The 21660-nt window shown below is 38.3% G+C and overlaps 3 protein-coding genes across 8 annotated transcripts; all 3 read left to right on the forward strand.

Moving 5' to 3' along the window:
• Positions 1–217: 217 nt before the first annotated feature.
• Positions 218–9431, forward strand: LOC120574982. Of its 4 annotated transcripts, none has more exons than XM_039825530.1 (5): positions 218–310; positions 456–523; positions 2995–3591; positions 3671–3790; positions 8133–9431. In XM_039825530.1, the coding sequence occupies exons 2-5, from the start codon at positions 510–512 to the stop codon at positions 9109–9111; spliced, it is 1710 nt and encodes a 569-aa protein (XP_039681464.1). In that variant the 5' UTR covers positions 218–310; positions 456–509; the 3' UTR covers positions 9112–9431. The 4 variants fall into 4 exon arrangements, with proteins under 4 accessions (XP_039681464.1, XP_039681461.1, XP_039681463.1 ...); XM_039825529.1 differs by having other exon boundaries at positions 237–354; XM_039825527.1 differs by lacking the exon at positions 456–523 and having other exon boundaries at positions 220–310.
• A 4209-nt stretch (positions 9432–13640) lies between these two features.
• LOC120574981 lies at positions 13641–19178 on the forward strand. 3 transcript variants are annotated; one of them, XR_005641938.1, is made up of 5 exons: positions 13641–13783; positions 15718–16314; positions 16393–16512; positions 17528–18606; positions 18929–19178. XR_005641938.1 is itself a non-coding variant. In XM_039825525.1 (4 exons), exons 1-4 carry the CDS (start codon positions 13665–13667, stop codon positions 18546–18548), a joined length of 1857 nt encoding a protein of 618 aa, XP_039681459.1. In that variant the 5' UTR covers positions 13641–13664; the 3' UTR covers positions 18549–19178. The 3 variants fall into 3 exon arrangements, 2 of the variants coding, with proteins under 2 accessions (XP_039681459.1, XP_039681460.1); XM_039825525.1 differs by having other exon boundaries at positions 17528–19178; XM_039825526.1 differs by having other exon boundaries at positions 13666–13943; positions 17528–19178.
• Positions 19179–19996: 818 nt separating this feature from the next.
• LOC120575141 (amine sulfotransferase-like) lies at positions 19997–21660 on the forward strand. Its single transcript, XM_039825782.1, has 6 exons — positions 19997–20138; positions 20270–20475; positions 20601–20727; positions 20955–21049; positions 21245–21416; positions 21501–21660. Exons 1-6 carry the CDS (start codon positions 19997–19999, stop codon positions 21617–21619), a joined length of 861 nt encoding a protein of 286 aa, XP_039681716.1. The 3' UTR covers positions 21620–21660.

Raw genomic sequence — 21660 nt, forward strand, 5'->3', positions numbered from 1 at the left:
GGAAGTAGAAGTCTAATTTAGCATTAAAAGGAAATACTCAAGTATAAGTGTTTTACAGTCGTAAGCACAGCCACTTCAATCTTTGGGTCCTATCATCTGGTAGGCCTAACGTGTATATTTCCGACAGGACCTGAAGGCAGCATCAGGAAATCAGCTCGACCCAATGCTATGGTTGCAAAAACAGTTTCAGAATAAGGTTCCTAAATTAAAAAAAACATCCGCCTACCGAGCCTGCATGAGTAAAGTAGCCTACAGACATGGTGTGGTGGTTCAGCCTGCTGATGTGGAGAAAGGAAAACGAAACCAAACAGTGAGCTGTCGACGTTTTGGCAACAAAATTCTTCAACAGTCTCAGTAAGGGATTTTAGCAGATTCAGTCAACACATGAGTTGCGAGCGAGCGATATAACGATCAGATGTCCAATTTTGATCTATTTTTATTTAAAAACCACACAGGTAATAAGGTGAGGCCACAATAAGGAACTGAAACAACGAACCGAGAGGAGAAACATGTCCGCTGCAAGGTAAAGAGTTTAAATAGTTGAGCTGCTTTTGCACAGAAATGAGAGAAAGTCTGTAGTGACAGCAAAGTGTCAACTAAGGTAAAATAAGTAGGCTGGGCTACTATTAGGAGACAGATCTTTATTGTAAGTGCAAAATACTGCACATTATTGTTCCCAAAGAATATGTAGAACACCGCCTAAAGATGGCAAAAGAATGAAGTTTTCTGAAATTATAATTATAATTTGATCCTACCAATTTTACCTACATTTGTTATGTAGCCTAAATGGGGATGTAAGAATCACGTTAGGCCTACAACAACAATAAATGAAAACTAAAATAATAGAATAACCGCTATTAATTTCCATATGATTCTTTGTCAAAACCACAGCCACTGGAGAGGGGCTAAAGAGCCACATGGGTCCTACTGCTACCTTAAACCTTAAACCCATTGATAAACCATTTGTGCTCTGGTCACATCTTCGGGCCAAATCGTGTAAATGCTACAAAAAACACTCACACACACCCTGAATTATGAAGAGCAGTGGTTTAATGTTTGGCTTGTGACCCATAAAACAAAGCAATGTTAATGGTTGTTATCTATGGATTATGACCTTTTTCGTGTTTTATCTGAATAACTTTGTAGCCCTCAAAATACATATTTCACAAGTAAAAAAAAAAGATCACAGGAACATATGAAGACATGAATTAAAATATCCAAAGTATACATATCTTTTCCTTCTTTTCCAACCTGTTGATTATCCTACAACTCCTTAATTTCTCACTGTGTCTCTATGTAGTAGTTTTTTGTCTTTGTGTCACTTTGTAGTCATTTTGCATTGCTCCTCAGCTGTTTTAAACTTTACTAATACTATTGTGCTTTATTTAAATATTACAACAAACAACTGGATTTGGTTGTCAGATAGTTGATAAGAGTAAAGTCTAAGATAGATATGTTTATAAGGTTTAGGGGTAAAGCAAACAAACAAAGAAGACATCTAAACTTTCAGCTGAGCTCTGTGACTTTCCACCAAGAAATGTTAAAGGTCCCATGGCATGTAAATGTCACTTTATGAGTTTTTTTAACATTAGCATCCAAAGAGCACCATGTCATGGGACCTTTTAACAATCATTTCAAACAGAAGCCTTTGGCCCGGGGACCCAGTAGGCCAGGGGCCTTTGCTAGGTTTTATTTAGTGGTGGGCAGATCGAGGCTTCGTGAAACAATGAAACAGTTGAAGCAAAAGTGCCATATTGTGTCGAGGCTTCGAAACAATCCGACACCCGTCTCAACAATGACACCTAGTGGTCACTTGCAGGTGTTGATCTGAAACAACCTTGACAACGAGCCATTAAAAAAAATATGTGAAGCTTGTAGGCTCCTCACTGTGCATAATGTTAATTTGGTCATGAAAAATGAATTAATAAAAGAAATCAAGCCACAATGTCTCACTTTTTTATAGATTTTTATTCCAAAATATAAATTTCTCTGCTGTGGAAGGACTTAGCCTACTTCTTTTTTTTTTTTTTTTTACAGATAATGTCTCCAGCCTTTGAAAAAATCCTCACACAAGGGACACTTGTTGCTGGCATGCAAAGATATTTTTTAGCAAGGACATACAAATGAGGAAAGATTACTGCTCTCTCTTTCCAGTAAATTAGGGGATCATGAGTTCTGGGCAAAAACACATAGTTGAGGTATTTTTTCTCTTCCACTGTGGCATCAGCTGTAGCATTGTGTATCATCTTGGTTTCACGGATACGATCATCAAAACGTTCCCATAAACTGTCTTGTGTTTCTACTGGTGTTGATGTTGATTTGTGGCTCTGAATTAAAATTAAAATGGAGCTTCCATTTTTATCTATCTATCTATCTATCTATCTATCTATCTATCTATCTATCTATCTATCTATCTATCTATCTATCTATCTATCTATCTATCTATGTAGCTATATATGTAGGCCCTATCTATCTATTAATGTGTCACTGTATGTAGGCTATACTCTGTCTGTCTCTAGCCTATCAGTCAATGTGTAAATTTAAATGTAAGCCTAAATATAACTAAACAAATCGCACTATAAATGTCACTATATCACCAAAAATCCGCTATCTCAAAATCAAACTCCTCTCACAAAAACCCAAGAGATTGTGTGGTCTGTTCCAGACCCTGTCAATCAAACTCTGATTCGGCGGACCATGCCACCTGTCGAAACACTTGTGAAACACTCCGATGCTTCATTTAGCCGTAGTCACGTGACATGGGTGTTTTGAATCACGCTTCGGACCGTGTTTCGAAACATCTGCGCTTCGGGATCTCAACAAAGCTTCGGAACGTCAGTTTCGCGTCAGCCATCCCTAGTTTTATTTAGTGGTTACTGCCCGATCTCTGTTCCAAACTGTCACAGAACAAACCTAGGGTTTTGTAATGTGAGACCAACTCCACCACAACAACTTGTTTTGAAATCTCACAAACTGGATGATGTTTTGTTACAGAAAGGAACTCCAGGAGGCCTTGTGCTGCTACACCGCAGATACCCTCATCTACATCGACACAGTCAGAGAATTCTGTGACAGGAACCAAAAATGGATGCTTGGGAGGGAGACAGAGTTGGAAATGATGAGGGACATCAAAGACAGGGCTGACAACATCGACCTAAGCATCGGCCATGTTAGACAGTCAAAGAACAAAGGTAAGGCCTTTTGGGAATATATGAAGAGCAAAGCGACCCAGGTGACTGCAGACAGCAGGCGTGCAGAGCTGGAGACGGAGCTGGCTGCTGTGCTGAAGGACACTCTGAGAGGCCTGGAGAAGCTCAACTGCTTCCTGGATGCTGTGGAGAATCTTGCGGTCACCTCACTTCATGTGTTCATGGAGCAGAATCAGGTGTTACATCTGCCAGAAGGGATCAGTCCTGAACATGTTCATGTTGTCATCTCTGCTGCACGGATAATCTGCCCTCATCTCCTCGAGTTTAAAAGAGATGCAAGCGTCTTCTTTCTTCCCAAACTTCAGAATGTGGAAGTGCTGGCATATCAGCTGGACAAATACATAAAGACCACCCAGAAAATCTGTGAGAAGTTAGAGAAAAGGTAAACAGACATTTCTTCTAAATGAAATGCACATTTTGCAAAATAAAGATCTGTTTTATTAACTAATTTTGTTTCATAGCTCCTTAAGTGACTTTTGCCTGGAGATGAATGATGAATCTCTGGTGGACCTCGATGCGGATTTGTCTGAAGATGACATACAAAGGATGCTTCATCACATTAATCAGCTCGATGAAATCAGGTATGATTTAGCCACGTATGTATTTTGGCTCCAAATGTCATGTCAACACAGATGCTAGATGTTATTAGCGAATGTAATGTAAATGTAGACATGTAGCAAAAACAATTATTAGCTTGTTTTCTTGTTTACGGCATGGATCGGCACAACAGGAGCGAGGAGATGTTGCGTTTCTGCGGTACGATAAACTAATTGTCCGCCCTGCCTTCCAAAGAAAAGACCAAGATAAGCTCACAGACGGACCAAGCAGATCATAAAGGTAGTCCATATGTAGGCTACCTATTGATTATAGTTGCCTGTTACACTAAATCATCTGAACATGTCTATTGACAAATTACCTAAATGCTTAGTATTGGCACACATTAACATCTGCAGCCTTAGAAATAAAATTTATGAAATGTTCCTCTTTTTGCAGTCTAATAAGGTCGACGTTTTGGCTGTTTCAGAGACTCATTTGGACTGTTCATTTGATGATTCAGATGTGGCTCTGGATGGCTTTTCTGTATATAGGAAGGATAGAAATAGGTTTGGTGGAGGGGTGGCAATTTATATACGTGACCACTTTCCAGTAAAAAAAACCGCTACGATCTTAACCTACATGACAGTTAGGCTATATGGCTTCAGGTGCAACTGCCGCACTTGAAGCCTATTTTGATTGGCTGTTGTTACAGGGCCCCAAGCTCTACAATACAGAATTTGGACTGCTTATGTGCCATGTTGGATAGGGCTACAGAGGAAGCCTTCTATAGAGAAGTGTATTTACTAGGTGACCTGAATATTGATTGGCTATCTGAGAATTGCCCGCAGAAGAATCGGCTTTTGTCTATGGCTAATATCTGCAGACTATCTCAATTAATATTTCAACCAACAAGAATTGCTGTTAATCACACTGGGGTCAAATCTTCAACATGCATTAGTGACCATAATGTTGTTGCTGTCTCTAGGAGAATGAAGCTGCCTAAAGCTAATGCAAAAATCATTTTTACTAGATCCTATAAGAAATTTGATCAAGAGGCATTTCTTGGGGAATTGAATATCATTCCTTGGGCTAATGTATGTGATGTTGAGGATGCTGAACTAGCTTTAAACATATTCATGGACTATTTTATGATCATTGCTAACAGACATAACCCCTTTAAAGAAATTTACTGTTAAAGCCAAAAGTGCTCCATGGATAGATGATTCATTAAAGAAACTAATGGTTTTGAGAGATGATGCCAAGAATGTTGCTGTCTTATCCAGTGCACATGATGATATAAAAGATTATCGCAAATTAAGAAATCAGGTCTGCAAAATGAATAGAGAAAAAAAGTTATTATCAACAGAAAATTTCTGAAAGTGGTCAAGACAGTAAAAAAATATGGAAAGTTTTGAATTAAATCATGGGTAAAACAACAGCTCAGGCTACTTTGGTGGAATTAGATGGTCAGTATTTAACTAAACCTCATATTAAAGAATTATTTTAATGATTATTTTATTAACAAGACCTCTAAGCCCAGAGAAAACATGGACACTACTGTTAAATACAAATCAGAAGAGCTTATAAGAAATTGTTTCATGAGGTGTAAAAATTGTGCTTTTGAATTTCATGAGATTAATGTTGATGAAGTAGAGAGATTGTTGAACTCGCTGGAAGATGATAAGCCTGCAGGTATTGACCACCTAGACTGTAAATTGTTGAAAATATCTGCTTCATACATTTCCAAATCTGTCTGTCATATTTTTAATAGAAGCTTGATCAGTGGTGTTTGTCCAACATTATGGAAAGGAGGAAAGATTTTTCCTATTCCAAACGACAAAAAGTAAACTTTTAATGGTCCAAACAGCAGGCCTATCAGCATCTTGCCTATACTTAGTAAACTTTTCGAAAAAAATGCGTCCGTGCAAATTCAAGATTATCTTTCTATAAATGGTTTAACATCTATGTTCCAACATGCATATAGAGCTGGTCACTCTACTGGTACCGCTATGTTACAAATGTCTGATAGTTGGCTTACATCAATTGATCGGTCAATGCTTGTGGGCACAGTTCTGTTAGATTTAAGTGCTGCTTTTGATGTGATTGATCACGATCTCTTAATCAGTAAACTTATTTGTTATGGTTTTAAACACTCAGCTATTTTGTGATTTAAAAGCTACCTGTCCGGTAGATCACAGAGTATATTACAATGGCACTTTTTCAAATAGCAAGGCGTTACACTGTGGTGTTCCACAGGGGAGTTGCATTGGGCCTCTTCTTTTTGCAGTTTTCACCAATGATCTGCCTCTTGCTATTGGGAAAGCAAGTGTAACAGTGTATGCAGATGATTCTACCCTCCATTATGCCGCATCCACATGTTATGAGCTCAACATCGTACTTAATTGGATAATATCAAACAAATTTGCGCTTAATGCATTAAAAACAGTCTGTATGATATTTGGCTCTAAACATAAATTAGCACATGGGCCTGAATTGAATCTTGTAGTTGCAGGCCAATCTATAAAACAAGTAAATAAAGTTAAGCTTTTAGGACTACGGCTTGATAGTGCATTGTCATGGTCAGATCACATTGACTATATAGTTACTAAGATGGGCAGAGAGCAGTTGCCATCACAAGGAAATGCTCACCATTTCTACCCTCTTTTTTACTAAGGCAAATTGTTTGCTCTTTAGTTCTCTGCCACTTGGATTATTGCTCAGTAATCTGGTCATCTTCTTCAAAAACCCTACTTAGAAAACTTCAAGTAGCACAAAACAAAGCTGTCAGACTTGTTCTGAAGTGCAATTCTAGGTCCAATGTTGTTAAAATGCATGAACGTCTTAAATGGTTGAGTGTTGAAAAAAAGACTATTGGCCACTGTGCTTACTTTGTTGTACTCTGTTATTCAAACTCAGACACCATCATTTATTTTTGATAGCATAACTTACAGTTCAGATATCCATACCTATTTAACAAGAGGAGACAGTAAGGGGCAGATGACTTTACCTTTGCCAAAATCTAATAACTTGAAAAAAACTTTCATTTATAGAGCAAGTTCTATGTGGAATAAAATTCCAAGTAACATTTGTTTTATTACAGGAAAGGTATATTTTAAAAAGAAAGTCAAATCTTATCTTCATTTAAATTACTTATCATGACGTTTCTGATTGTGTGGAGAAAAAATGTTTGATTTGCGTCTATTTTAATGTGATCTACCTTAATGTTAGCCATGTAATATATACCTTTGTTTTCAAGATATTTCTTTATTCTGTTTGTTATTGTTTTCATTTTATTATAATTGTAATTTTTCTTCTTGTTATCTAGTTTTGTAAGCAGATATTGTATATATTTTCTTTGTTTAATTTTTTTTTTTCTTATCAGTATATGTTATGAAATGTTTTAATATTGTCTGATTAAATGTTGTTTTGGACCCCAGGAAGACTAGCTGGTCGTCTAGGCGTCAGCTAATGGGGATCCTTATAATAAATACAAAAATACAAATACATGTGCACAACTTGTTCCCAAGAGGAGAAATGCTAATGAATTTGGTTATCCTCTGAGCTTTTCTCTACCACCACCAAGAGGTCAAACATAACATTTTTCCAATACTTTGATTTATGACTAAATTCCTGCAAAAACCAATAACATTCCCATCAACCTCAGATGTATTGTATGTCTAGACTCTAGAGCTAATTAGCCAACCTTAGCATGCTAACACTCTAAACTAAGATGATGAACATGGTTAACATTATACCTGCCTGCCGTCAGCAGGTGAGCATTGTCATTGTGAGCATGTTAGCATGCTGACGTTAGCAATTGGCTCAAAGAGCTGCCGTGCCTAAGTACAGCCTCACAGAGCTGCTAGCAATGAAGTTCTTTATTGTCATATGCACAACAATACAAAGAAGCAGTCGTTGGCAATGTATATGTAAGATCCCAGGCTCCCTCCAACAAAGCTAATACATATACATAGGCTATAAAAAAGATTCAAACAAACAAAAATACATAAGAAAATAAAACAGGAAAATACAAAGTTGAAGAGGAGCTAGGGACACAGCAACATGGCTGTTTTTTAGTGCAACTAAAGGAAATTAGAGGCAAAATTATTCATAACTCAAATTAATGATCTCTATAAGGAACTTTTTGATAGTGAATACAGCACCTTAGGTTATGGGTCTTGTCCAGCAGGGGTTAATACCTTAGTATATTTTGTAATTTTATTTAATCAAATATTGCTGCTTATTTCACTTTTATGTGGATTACATTGCTTCTTGTAATAGCAAAACAGATCCCAAATATAATATTTTCATATTGAATTTTAAAGTAACATTTGAGACGTGCGATCCTATTTATTCTTTCTTGTTTCTTGATTTTCTCTTCATCAGGATGAACCAGAGCTTCCGTACGGTGTTCTTGTATCAGGACAAACCATGTACTAGCTTCATCGATAAGTTCAGCGAGCGACAGCCCCGGATGCTGCAGTTCCTAAAAGACCTGGAGGAGAATGCTGTTCAGCTAGACAGGATGAACACGGGGGCAAGGATCTCCAGTGTGGCCGGCAGCTCAGTGGGGGCAGTTGGAGGTGTGCTTTCCATCATTGGTTTGGCATTAATTCCTGTAACAGCTGGAGCATCTTTAGTGCTGACAATGACTGGGTTAGGGCTGGGAATTACCAGCGGAGTCAACAGTGCTGTCACCACTGCCACAGAGATTGGAGTAAACCATACACAACAGAAGAAAGCCAGTGAAGTCTTCCAGAGCTTCATGGAGGATGTGCAGGATCTGCAAGATTGTCTGAAGTTCGAGATCAAAGAGGAGACAAGCCAGATAGATGTGGTTGTGGGAGTTGGCAAGGTGCTTGGTAAAGCTGGTGCTATTGGAAAAGGCATTGATTCAGTTGTTGATGGTGCCTCTGATGTTAAGATGTTAGGAAGTGAAGAGCTGATTGCAAGTGCTGGCAAAGTGGCAGTGCAGAATGGAAAAGCATTACGTAATGTGCCCATGGTGGCAGCAGATATCCCAGATATCGGACAGGCAGCAGTCAAAGGGCCTCTTGCTCTCTCTAAGTCAGCCAGGGCCGGGCTCATCGGGCTCAATGCTCTTTTCCTCGGCATGGATATCTTCTTCATCTGTAAGGACAGCATCAATCTGGCCAAAGGCAGCAAATCTGAAGTCTCTCAGTTCATCAGAGCCAGAACTGCACTTTGGCACTCAGAGTTGGACTCATGGCAGAAGATCCATGACTTCCTGTGTGAAGGTCAGCTGACATCAGAGGAAAACAAAGCTATCCTGGAGACCCCATTTTATCCAGAGAAGGAGATGAAGAAAGAAAGAACAGAAACAATTAGCCTACTTCATTCATAGTGCATTCAATGTGCCTTTATGCTAACTAATTCATGTCAATAAAACTGTAAAAAATGTATTAAGATTCAATAACTGTAAATCATTGATCAGCATCAAACATAATTTAAGTCTATACGTAATGCATTATATGTATCATTCAGTAATACATTGTATTAAGAATAATTGTAAGTGAATGATAAAATTACTACTTAACACTAGAAATGCCATTTCCAATTATTCAATCAGTGTGATTGACTATAATCAGTGTCTTATAAATAAGAGCAGAGCACAACACTGATTATTTTGTATTAAAAAAATGGTTTTAAGGTCCTTTTTCTATATATACAGTGCCTTGCGAAAGTATTCGGCCCCCTTGAACTTTTCGACCTTTTGCCACATTTCAGGCCTCAAACATAAAGATATAAAACTGTAATTTTTTGTTAAGAATCAACAACAAGTGGGACACAATCATGAAGTGGAACAAAATTTATTGGATATTTCAAACCTTTTAAACAAATAAAAAACTGAAATATTGGGCGTGCAAAATTATTCAGCCCCCTTAAGTTAATACTTTGTAGCGCCACCTTTTGCTGCGATTACAGCTGTAAGTCGTTTGGGGTATGTCTCTATCAGTTTTGCACATCGAGAGACTGACATTTTTGCCCATTCCTCCTTGCAAAACAGCTCGAGCTCAGTGAGGTTGGATGGAGAGCGTTTGTGAACAGCAGTTTTCAGTTCTTTCCACAGATTCTAGATTGGATTCAGGTCTGGACTTTGACTTGGCCATTCTAACACCTGGATATGTTTATTTGTGAACCATTCCATTGTAGATTTTGCTTTATGTTTTGGATCATTGTCTTGTTGGAAGACAAATCTCCGTCCCAGTCTCAGGTCTTTTGCAGACTCCATCAGGTTTTCTTCCAGAATGGTCCTATATTTGGCTCCATCCATCTTCCCATCAATTTTAACCATCTTCCCTGTCCCTGCTGAAGAAAAGCAGGCCCAAACCATGATGCTGCCACCACCATGTTTGACAGTGGGGATGGTGTGTTCAGGGTGATGAGCTGTGTTGCTTTTACGCCAAACATAACGTTTTGCATTGTTGCCAAAAAGTTTGATTTTGGTTTCATCTGACCACAGCACCTTCTTCCACATGTTTGGTGTGTCTCCCAGGTGGCTTTTGGCAAACTTTAAACGACACTTTATATGGATATCTTTAAGAAATGGCTTTCTTCTTGCCACTCTTCCATAAAGGCCAGATTTGTGCAGTATACGACTGATTGTTGTCCTATGGACAGAGTCTCCCACCTCAGCTGTAGATCTCTGCAGTTCATCCAGAGTGATCATGGGCCTCTTGGCTGCATCTCTGATCAGTCTTCTCATTGTATGAGCTGAAAGTTTAGAGGGACGGCCGGGTCTTCGTAGATTTGTAGTGGTCTGATACTCCTTCCATTTCAATATTATCGCTTGCACAGTGCTCCTTGGGATGTTTAAAGCTTGGGAAATCTTTTTGTATCCAAATCCGGCTTTAAACTTCTCCACAACAGTATCTCGGACCTGCCTGGTGTGTTCCTTGTTCTTCATGATGCTCTCTGCGCTTTACACGGACCTCTGAGACTATCACAGAGCAGGTGCATTTATACGGAGACTTGATTACACACAGCTGGATTCTATTTATCATCATTAGTCATTTAGGTCAACATTGGATCATTCAGAGATCCTCACTGAACTTCTGGAGAGAGTTTGCTGCACTGAAAGTAAAGGGGCTGAATAATTTTGCACGCCCACTTTTTCCAGTTTTTATTTGTTAAAAAAGTTTGAAATAGCCAATGAATTTCGTTCCACTTCATAATTGGGACCCACTTGTTGTTGATTCTTCACAAAAAATTACAGTTTTATATCTTTATGTTTGAGGCCTGAAATGTGGCAAAAGGTCGAAACGTTCAAGGGGGCCGAATACTTTCGCAAGGCACTGTATATACACACACAGTACAGGCCAAAAGTTTGGACACACCTTCTCATTCAATGCATTTCCTTTATTTTCATGACTATTTACATTGTAGATTCTCACTGAAGGCATCAAAACTATGAATGAACACATATGGAATTCTGTACTTAACAAAAAAGTGTGAAATAACTGAAAACATGTCTTATATTTTAGATTCCTCAAAGTAGTCACCCTTTGCTTTTTTTGATAACTCTGCAAACCCTTGGTGTTCTCTCAATGAGCTTCATGAGGTAGTCACCTGAAATGGTTTTCACTTCACATGTGTGCTTTGTCAGGGTTAATTAGTGGAATTTTATCCCTTAATAATAAAAAAAAGTTAGAAGAATCTAAAATATAAGACATGTTTTCAGTTATTTCACACTTTTTTGTTAAGTACATAATTCCATATGTGTTCATTCATAGTTTTGATGCCTTTAGTGAGAATCTACAATGTAAATAGTCATGAAAATAAATAAAAAAACGCATTGAGTGAGAAGGTGTGTCCAAACTTTTGGCCTGTACTGTATATATATAGAAAAAGCACCTTAAAAATCTACTCACCGTTCTTTTTTTTTCAGATAATAATAGATAAAATGTCTTTATTGGTTTTTGTCTCATTTCTGCTGCTACATTTGTGATTTATTTTTTTGAAAATGCTATGATGAAATAAAAAGAAATAAATATGCCTTCTTGTTGGCACTGCTCGAGGCCGGGTCTGTATTTCTTTATAATGTCCACTTTTTATTTGATGGATTTGGATGAACCCAGAGGAGTTACTAACTCTGGTAACAAAAATATTTTAATCAATGCTTAATGCATTTATGCTTTGGTGTTATGTCTAGATGTTGACAAGCTTTTGATTTGACTGTAATGACACCTGGGGAGGTTATTGGTTGATGGTAAGCGATGAATCTCCAGAGGAAAGGCATGTTATTTGTAGCACCTTTCAATATAAGACTTAAAAATGCATTAAGACGAGATATCAAATAATCAAAAGGAAATATAAACACAATTAAATAGAAGTTACAGTGCACGGCAATATAATATGAATCTTTAAATTGAATTTAATACAAAGCAGTGGGAAAAGGAAAGGTTTAGAAGAACTGAGAGTTACATCTCATGTATTTTTGTTCTTACTTCTTTTTCAGTAACTAATCAAAATGTCAGACACAGCTGTTGTATTTCGCTCTGACAAGAAGGCACCTCCCAGATTCAAGTAGAGGGCCATGCGCACCTACAGGAGCAAGGTGCCTAAACCTGGCTAGAAGGGGAGAGATGGATTTAAGATCTCTCTCTCTCTCTCTCTCACACACACACACACACACACACACACACACACACACACACACACACACACACACACACACACACACACACACACACACACACACACACTATTTTCTTTATTTGCCATTTAAAAACTTGTGTCTCTCAGTTTGTACTTATCAGATCTTTTTTGTCTAACATATTCAGATTCAGAGACGACATCTCTGGCATGGAGGATCTTGGCACAGACATCACAGTGATTTGCCCATGAGAAGCCTTCGGGGACAAGGAGCTCAGTGATCTGGCGAAATATGGAAACATCCTCTTCCCTGTTCTCTCATGTATTCCAACTGTTGACTGAGCAGCTGCAACTCTTGTACTTGTGTGCTCTAGAGAGGAGGCAGCATTTGTTAAAGGTTTGACTGGGACAGGAAAAAAAAAGAAATCCAGCACTCTATCTTGTCTCATGCACTTTATCTGCCCCTGCCTTTCTACAATTCTCCATTGTCTTCTTAATGAGTGATGTCAGCAGCTCTGGGCCTGAGCTTGTACTTTCCAAGGAGGAAACAAAGAAATCAAATTGAGAGGGCTATACATTTTGTAATATGAAAGAGGGCTTGCTAGCTGTTCCAGGTATACGTTTTGCTTTCCTCTTCTTCCACCTCTTTTCCTCAAAACAGCTGATTCAACATGCACAGATGTCTGTTTTGTGTATTAGCTAAATAAGAATTTATTTTTATGAGAAAGTCTGTAATTCACTTCACTCTTCAGTGAAAGGGACCATCTGTGTATTTTGTAAGTAGAGAGGAACATTTCCGTAAACACAACAAATGTTAATATTCTCCATAGAACATGGCTCTGTGTCCTTCATACTGTATTACCACAACATGCTACACTGACATATTTTAAAAGGTAGCCTACAGCTAGATCAACTAGTTTATTTACTGTGGGGTGATTCATCTGTAGCAATGCCTCTTTATGAAATGATTGCGAGGTTTTGTAGCCTATATCGAAACTGCAGAGTAGGCTATTAATCGTAGTTGTCAAATAAATGTAGCAGTGTGAAAAGTAATATTTTCCTCTGAATAGAATAGAAGTCTAATTTAGCATTAAAAGGAAATACTCAAGTATAAGTGTTTTACAGTCGTAAGCACACTCACTTCAATCTTTGGGTCCTATCATCTGGTAGGCCTAACGTGTATATTTCCGACAGGACCTGAAGGCAGCATCAGGAAATCAGCTCGACCCAATGCTATGGTTGCAAAAACTGTTTCAGAATAAGGTTCCTAAATAAAAAAAAACATCCGCCTACCGAGCCTGCATGAGTAAAGTAGCCTACAGACATGGTGTGGTGGTTCAGCCTGCTGATGTGGAGAAAGGAAAACGAAACCAAACAGTGAGCTGTCGACGTTTTGGCAACAAAATTCTTCAACAGTCTCAGTAAGGGATTTTAGCAGATTCAGTCAACACATGAGTTGCGAGCGAGCGATATAACGATCAGATGTCCAATTTTGATCTATTTTTATTTATTTATAATACGGTGAGGCCACAATAAGGAACTGAAACAACGAACCGAGAGGAGAAACATGTCCGCTGCAAGGTAAAGAGTTTAAATAGTTGAGCTGCTTTTGCACAGAAATGAGAGAAAGTCTGTAGTGACAGAAAAGTGTCAACTAAGGTAAAATAAGTAGGCTGGGCTACTATTAGGAGACAGATCTTTGAATGCCTGAAACCCCAATATACATTATATTATGAAGATGTTCAACATATCTGACATTTAAGTGGATTTAACAGTGAGTGCAGATTGTCTTTTGTAGTATTAAATAGGAATGTAGAAATCCATATTATAGATAGATAGATAGATAGATACTTTATTCATCCCGAAGGAAATTTTTGAATTGTAGAGAAGTAAGCAATTTTTAGCTTTCGGTATGTCAACCATTGATTAGCCTAAATCATCACTGTAAAAATGATTTGATGATTTGTAAAATATAAGGTAATAAATTCAAGAGCAACTGATTTGAAGGTTTTTGAAGACGTTTCGTCTCTCATCCGAGGGACTCCCTCAGTTCATGAAATGCGTCTTCAAGAACCTTGACTAAGTCCAGGTGCCCCTGAATGTAACCTTCCTTGGATAGCCTACTATGAACCTTCACAGCCATATCAAATATAAAATACTGCACATTATTGTTCCCAAAGAATATGTAGAACACCGCCTAAAGATGGCAAAAGAATGAAGTTTTTTGAAACCTTGACCTCATTATCTTATAATGTTTGATCCTACCAATTTTACCTACATTTGTTATGTAGCCTAAATGTGGATGTAAGAATCACGTTAGGCCTACAACAATAATAAATGAAAATTAAAATAATAGAATAACTGCTATTCATTTCCATATGATTCTTTGTCAAAACCACAGGGAGCCACTGGAGAGGGGCTAAAGAGCCACATGGGTCCTACCGTTGCCTTAAACCTTAAACCCATTGATAAACCATTTGTGCTCTGGTCACATCTTCGGGCCGAATCGTATAAATGCTACGAAAAACACTCACACACACCCTGAATTATGAAGAGCAGTGGTTTAATGTTTGACTTGTGACCCATAAAACAAAGCAATGTTAATGGTTATTATCTATGGATTATGACCTTTTCGTGTTTTATCTGAATAACTTTGTAGCCCTCAAAATAAATATTTCACAAGTAAAAAAGATCACAGGAACATATGAAGACATGAATTAAAATATCCAAAGTATACATATTTTTTCCTTCTTTTCCAACCTGTTGATTATCCTACAACTCCTTAATTTCTCACTGTGTCGCTTTGTAGTAGTTTTTAGTCTTTGTGTCACTTTGTAGTCATTTTGCATTGCTCCTTGGCTGTTTTAAACTTTACTAATACTATTGTGCTTTTTTTAAATATTACTGTAACCTCAGTATGCTGTGAAGCTGTAATATAAACAACAACATATGGATTTGGTTGTCAGATACTTGATAATAAGAGATGTTTATAAGGTTTAGGGGTAAAGCAAGCAAACAAACAAAGAAGACATCTAAACTTTCAACTGAGCTCTGTGACTTTCCACCAATAAATGTTAAAGGTCCCATGGCATGAAAATGTCACTTTATGAGGTTTTTTAACATTAGCATCCAAAGAGCACCATGTCACGGGACCTTTTAACAATCATTTCAAACAGAAGCCGTTGGCCCGGGGACCCAGTAGGCCAGGGGCCTTTGCTAGGTTTTATTTAGTGGTTACTGCCAGATCACTGTCCCAAACTGTCACAGAACAAACCTAGGGTTTTGTAATGTGAGACCAACTCCACCACAACAACTTGTTTTGAAATCTCACAAACTGGATGATGTTTTGTTACAGAAAGGAACTCCAGGAGGCCTTGTGCTGCTACACCGCAGATACCCTCATCTACATCGACACAGTCAGAGAATTCTGTGACAGGAACCCCAAATGGATGCTTGGGAGGGAGACAGAGTTGGAAATGATGAAGGACATCAAAGACAGGGCTGACAACATCGACCTAAGCATCAGCCATGTTAGACAGTCAAAGAACAAAGGTAAGGCCTTTTGGGAATATATGAAGAGCAAGGTGACCCAGGTGACTGCAGACAGCAGGCGTGCAGAGCTGGAGACGGAGCTGGCTGCTGTGCTGAAGGACACTCTGAGAGGCCTGGAGAAGCTCAACTGCTTCCTGGATGCTGTGGAGAATCTTGCGGTCACCTCACTTCATGTGTTCATGGAGCAGAATCAGGTGTTACATCTGCCAGAAGGGATCAGTCCTGAACATGTTCATGTTGTCATCTCTGCTGCACGGATAATCTGCCCTCATCTCCTCGAGTTTAAAAGAGATGCAAGCGTCTTCTTTCTTCCCAAACTTCAGAATGTGGAAGTGCTGGCATATCAGCTGGACAAACACATAAAGACCACCCAGAAAATCTGTGAGAAGTTAGAGAAAAGGTAAATTTAATTTCTTCTAAATGAAATGGACATTTTGCAAAATAAAGATCTGTTTTATTAACTAATTTTGTTTCATAGCTCCTTAAGTGACTTTTGCCTGGAGATGAATGATGAATCTCTGGTGGACCTCGATGTGGATCTGTCTGAAGATGACATACAAAGGATGCTTCATCACATTAATCAGCTCGATGAAATCAGGTATGATTTAGCCACGTATGTATTTTGGCTCCAAATGTCATGTCAACACAGATGCTAGATGTTATTAGTGAATGTAATGTAAATGTAGCAAAAACAATTATTAGCTTGTTTTCTTGTTTACGGCATGGGTCGGCACAACATGTGCACAACTTGTTCCCCAGAGGAGAAATGCTAATGACTTTGTTATCCTCTGAGCTTTTCTCTACCGCCACCAAGAGGTCAAACATAAAAAATTTCCAATACTTTGATTTATGACCAAATTTCTGCAAAAAAACAATAACATTCCCATCAACCTCAGATGTATTGTATGTCTAGAGCTAATTAGCCAACCTTAGCATTGCTAACACTCTAAACTAAGATGATGAACATGGTTAACATTATACCTGCCTGCCATCAGCAGGTAAGCATTGTCATTGTGAGCATGTTAGCATGCTGACGTTAGCAATTGGCTCAAAGAGCTGCCGTGCCTAAGTACAGCCTCACAGAGCTGCTAGCAATGAAGTTCTTTATTGTCATATGCACAACAATACAAAGAAGCAGTCGTTGGCAATGTATATGTAAGATCCCAGGCTCCCTCCAACAAAGCTAATACATATACATAGGCTATAAAAAAGATTCAAACAAACAAAAATACATAAGAAAATAAAACAGGAAAATACAAAGTTGAAGAGGAGCTAGGGACACAGCAACATGGCTGTTTTTTAGTGCAACTAAAGGAAATTAGAGGCAAAATTATTCATAACTCAAATTAATGATTTCTATAAGGAACTTTTTGATAGTGAATACAGCACCTTAGGTTATGGGTCTTGTCCAGCAGGGGTTAATACCTTAGTATATTTTGTAATTTATTTAATCAAATATTGCTGCTTATTTCACTTTTATGTGGATTATATTGTTTCTTGCAATAACAAAACAGATCCCAAATATAATATTTTCATATTGAATTTTAAAGTAACATTCTAACATTTTGAGATGTGCGATCCTATTTATTCTTTCTTGATTTTCTCTTCATCAGGATGAACCAGAGCTTCCGTACGGTGTTCTTGTATCAGGACAAACCGTGTTCTGTCTTCATCGATAAGTTCAGCGAGCGACAGCCCCAGATGCTGCAGTTCCTAAAAGACCTGGAGGAGAATGCTGTTCAGCTAGACAGGATGAACACGGGGGCAAGGATCTCCAGTGTGGCCGGCAGCTCAGTGGGGGCAGTTGGAGGTGTGCTTTCCATCATTGGTTTGGCATTAATTCCTGTAACAGCTGGAGCGTCTTTAGTGCTGACAATGACTGGGGTAGGGCTGGGAATTACCAGCGGAGTCAACAGTGCTGTCACCACTGCCACAGAGATTGGAGTAAACCATACACAACAGAAGAAAGCCAGTGAAGTCTTCCAGAGCTTCATGGAGGATGTGCAGGATCTGCAGGATTGTCTGAAGGTCGAGATCAAAGAGGAAACAAGCCAGATAGATGTGGTTGTGGGAGTTGGCAAGGTGCTTGGTAAAGCTGGTGCAATTGGAAAAGGCATTGATTCTATTGTTGATGCTGCCTCTGCTGTTAAGATGTTAAAAAGTGAAGAGCTGATTGCAAGTGCTGGCAAAGTGGCAGTGCAGGAAGGAAAAGCATTACGTAACGTGCCCAGGGTGGCAGCAGATATCCCAGATATCGGACAGGCAGCAGTCAAAGGGCCTCTTGCTCTCTCTAAGTCAGCCAGGGCCGGGCTCATCGGGCTCAATGCTCTTTTCCTCGGCATGGATATCTTCTTCATCTGTAAGGACAGCATAAGTCTGGCCAAAGGCAGCAAATCTGAAGTCTCTCAGTTCATCAGAGCCAGAACTGCACTTTGGCACTCAGAGTTGGACTCATGGCAGAAGATCCATGACTTCCTGTGTGAAGGTCGGCTGACATCAGAGGAAAACAAAGCTATCCTGGAGACCCCATTTTATCCAGAGAAGGAGATGAAGAAAGAAAGAAAAACTGAAATGGAAATTCATTTTGATGAAGTGGATGAAAAACCAAAAATTAAAGAGAAACAAATTGTATAATACAGTAGTGCTCAGTGAACAGAAACAATTAGCCTACTTCATTCATAGTGCATTCAATGTGCCTTTATTGCTAACTGATTCATGTCAATGTATTAAGATTCAATAACTGTAAATCATTGATCAGCATCAAACATCATTTAAGTCTATACATAATGCATTATATGTATCATTCAGTAATACATCGTATTAAGAATAATTGTAAGTGAATGATAAAATTACTACTTAACACTAGAAATGCCATTTCCAATTATTCAATCAGTGTGATTTACTATAATCAGTGTCTTATAAATAAGAGCAGAGCACAATACTGATTATTGTATAATACAGTAGTGCTCAGTGAACAGAAACAATTAGCCTACTTCATTCATAGTGCATTCAATGTGCCTTTATTGCTAACTGATTCATGTCAATGTATTAAGATTCAATAACTGTAAATCATTGATCAGCATCAAACATCATTTAAGTCTATACATAATGCATTATATGTATCATTCAGTAATACATCGTATTAAGAATAATTGTAAGTGAATGATAAAATTACTACTTAACACTAGAAATGCCATTTCCAATTATTCAATCAGTGTGATTTACTATAATCAGTGTCTTATAAATAAGAGCAGAGCACAATACTGATTATTTTGTATTAGAAAAATGTTTTTAAGATCTTTTTCTATATATATATATATATATATATATATATATATATATATATATATATATATATAACATACTGTATATATAATCTACTCATTGTTCTTTTTTTCAGATAATAATACATAAAATGTCTTTATTGTTTTTTGTCTCATTTCTGCTGCTACATTTGTGATTTATTTTTTTGATAATGCTATGATAAATTTAAAAAGAAATAAATATGTCAAAAAAAGAAAAATCCCAAATCCATGATGCTGATTTATGTGCATGTGCACTGGGTCACACTTGTGTGAGTTGCTTTTTAAACCACCGTCGGCCTCCCAACTAGTTTTGTTGTGACAAGAATTAAGCTTATAGGTCCACGCTTAAACTAAGGGGAAGCAAGAAAAACGTTCCTCCATCAGCAGATGAAAATGAAAACATCCTTCTTGTGTCTCTGCTCAGGACATTATTCTGCACAGTGAAGCTGGAACATTCAAGTGAAGTAACAACATAGTACATTAATAGTATTTGCAATGCAAAGCATGCAAATTAGTTTTGAGACTGTGCTTTTTGGCGTCCTAAAGTTATATTACTAGATCGACTCCAGAGGAGTTTTTAGACCATGGGAAAAACACTGTTATATTTCAGGCTTACTGTTGTTGGCAGTGTGTACCCAGCTGTACCTATTATTCCAGATATAAGATTCATGAAGAAGCCAACATGCACAACTCAAAGTCCAGAGTCCAGCTGCCCGTGTCCTGTTCTACTCTGGTCGTGAACATTTCTTTCATAGTTCTGTTTGGTTCAAAAATAACATGGAGCAGATCACAGACCATCTCTGCAGGTATAAAAACTACAACTTTCTAGTCAATTCCACAATTCCAGAACACATCGATTCACTCCAGAGCTTTGAAATTCGAGATAGTGATGTACTCCTCGTCACATATCCAAAGTCAGGTGAGTGAGACAAAGTTTTCTGTATCACATTATTTGCATTAAAGGTTTTGTCCATAGCTGGGAACAGATTTACTGATCATAAATGATGTCTCATAACATACCCCCCACACCAACCCCACCACCCAACACAGGTACTATATGGACTCAACAGGTCATCATCTCCATCTATGAGTTAGAGGGGGGTCTGCATGAATATCCAAACAACTCTGAATATATGCCGTGGCTGGAGTACAGGGATGTTCAACAAGATTACGCTCTACGACCCTCTCCACGGCTCTTCACCTCTCACCTCACCCCGGCTCTCATGCCTCCGGGACTAAAGGACAAGAAGGCAAAGGTCAGTATGTTATGGAAGTCCAATCCTACGAGGAAAACTCAAAAAGCTTTACATACTTACTTTGTGTGGAGTTTGGCATCGATTGGAGAATGGTATGTATTGGTTAATTTTATTTTTTTTGTCAGATTATCTACGTGATGCGTAATCCAAAGGACAACATTGTCTCCTATTACCACTTCAGTAATGCTTACGATGACCTGGAGACTCCCAAGAGCTTTGAGGACTTCCTTCAGACGTATCTGACAGGCAACGGTAAGGAACCTCCAGAGAGTCCAGTGTTGATACATTTTAAAAGATAACCATCTGATCATGTAAACGATCTGAATACTTTCTCCACCACTGCTTATGTTTGACATTTGTTTTTGCACAAATTTTTGTACTGTGTGGTTCATTTGTGTATTGCTGCTAACCCAAACCCCTGTTTTAACCCAAACCAAACCCTCTATCGGGGATAAATAATGTATCTATCTATCATACAGTTTTAGCATCATCCTGGTTTGACCACATCAGGGAGTGGCATTCAAAGAGAGACCAGTACAACATCCTCTTTCTCACCTATGAGGACATGATTTTGGTACGATGTGGTTTTCTTTGTGGTTGTTCAGCATTTTTGTGTTGCTTGGACTGAAAAATGGTGTGGGGATGGGATGCATTTCTAATCCATGTAATACTATGAATTCAAAAGGGCCACACTCACTTGAAAATATAGAAATAAATTCTTTGTCAGCATTTAAACTTTGACTCTATTGACCTTCTGTTTCTCTTTTAGGACCTGAAGGCGGCAGTAACTAAGATCTGCACTTTCTTGGGGAAAAACCTGAGTGAAGCAGCCATTGAGCAAGTTGTGGAAAAAGCTACATTTAAGAACATGAAGAAAGATTCCAAAGCCAACTACGAGTTTCTGCCACAAGATAAGATGCAGGGAGATTTCATGCGCAAAGGTAACTCAACATAACTGTAGCTTGTTTGCAGAAACATGTAAACAGGTATCAGGTCTGTTATTCTTTTTAATTTTTAAATTACAGGTAAGATTGGTGACTGGAAGAACACCTTTACTGTCGCTCAGAGTCAAAGAGTAGATCAACTCCTGCAGGAGAGACTCGGTGATATGTCTCTGAAGTTCATCTGGGAGTTAGCAGAGTAGCCCCACCAACCTTAAGCTGTTTACGTGTTTTTAATCCTGAA

This window comes from Perca fluviatilis, chromosome 15, assembly GCF_010015445.1.
Source record: "Perca fluviatilis chromosome 15, GENO_Pfluv_1.0, whole genome shotgun sequence".
NCBI lineage: Eukaryota > Metazoa > Chordata > Actinopteri > Perciformes > Percidae > Perca > Perca fluviatilis.

Excerpts from the sequence above, each read along its gene's own strand:
- LOC120574981 (XM_039825525.1), top strand. The coding sequence starts at position 13,665 with ATGAGTAAAGTAGCCTACAGACATGGTGTGGTGGTTCAGCCTGCTGAT. Across the intron at positions 13,784-15,717 it reads AAAATTCTTCAACAGTCTCA|AAAGGAACTCCAGGAGGCCT; the intron begins GTAAGGGATTTT and ends GTTTTGTTACAG. Across the intron at positions 16,513-17,527 it reads AATCAGCTCGATGAAATCAG|GATGAACCAGAGCTTCCGTA; the intron begins GTATGATTTAGC and ends TCTCTTCATCAG.
- LOC120574982 (XM_039825527.1), top strand. The coding sequence starts at position 258 with ATGGTGTGGTGGTTCAGCCTGCTGATGTGGAGAAAGGAAAACGAAACC. Across the intron at positions 311-2,994 it reads AAGGAAAACGAAACCAAACA|AAAGGAACTCCAGGAGGCCT; the intron begins GTGAGCTGTCGA and ends GTTTTGTTACAG. Across the intron at positions 3,791-8,132 it reads AATCAGCTCGATGAAATCAG|GATGAACCAGAGCTTCCGTA; the intron begins GTATGATTTAGC and ends TCTCTTCATCAG.
- LOC120575141 (XM_039825782.1), top strand. The coding sequence starts at position 19,997 with ATGGAGCAGATCACAGACCATCTCTGCAGGTATAAAAACTACAACTTT. Across the intron at positions 20,476-20,600 it reads TAAAGGACAAGAAGGCAAAG|ATTATCTACGTGATGCGTAA; the intron begins GTCAGTATGTTA and ends TTTTTTTGTCAG. Across the intron at positions 21,417-21,500 it reads GGGAGATTTCATGCGCAAAG|GTAAGATTGGTGACTGGAAG; the intron begins GTAACTCAACAT and ends TTTAAATTACAG.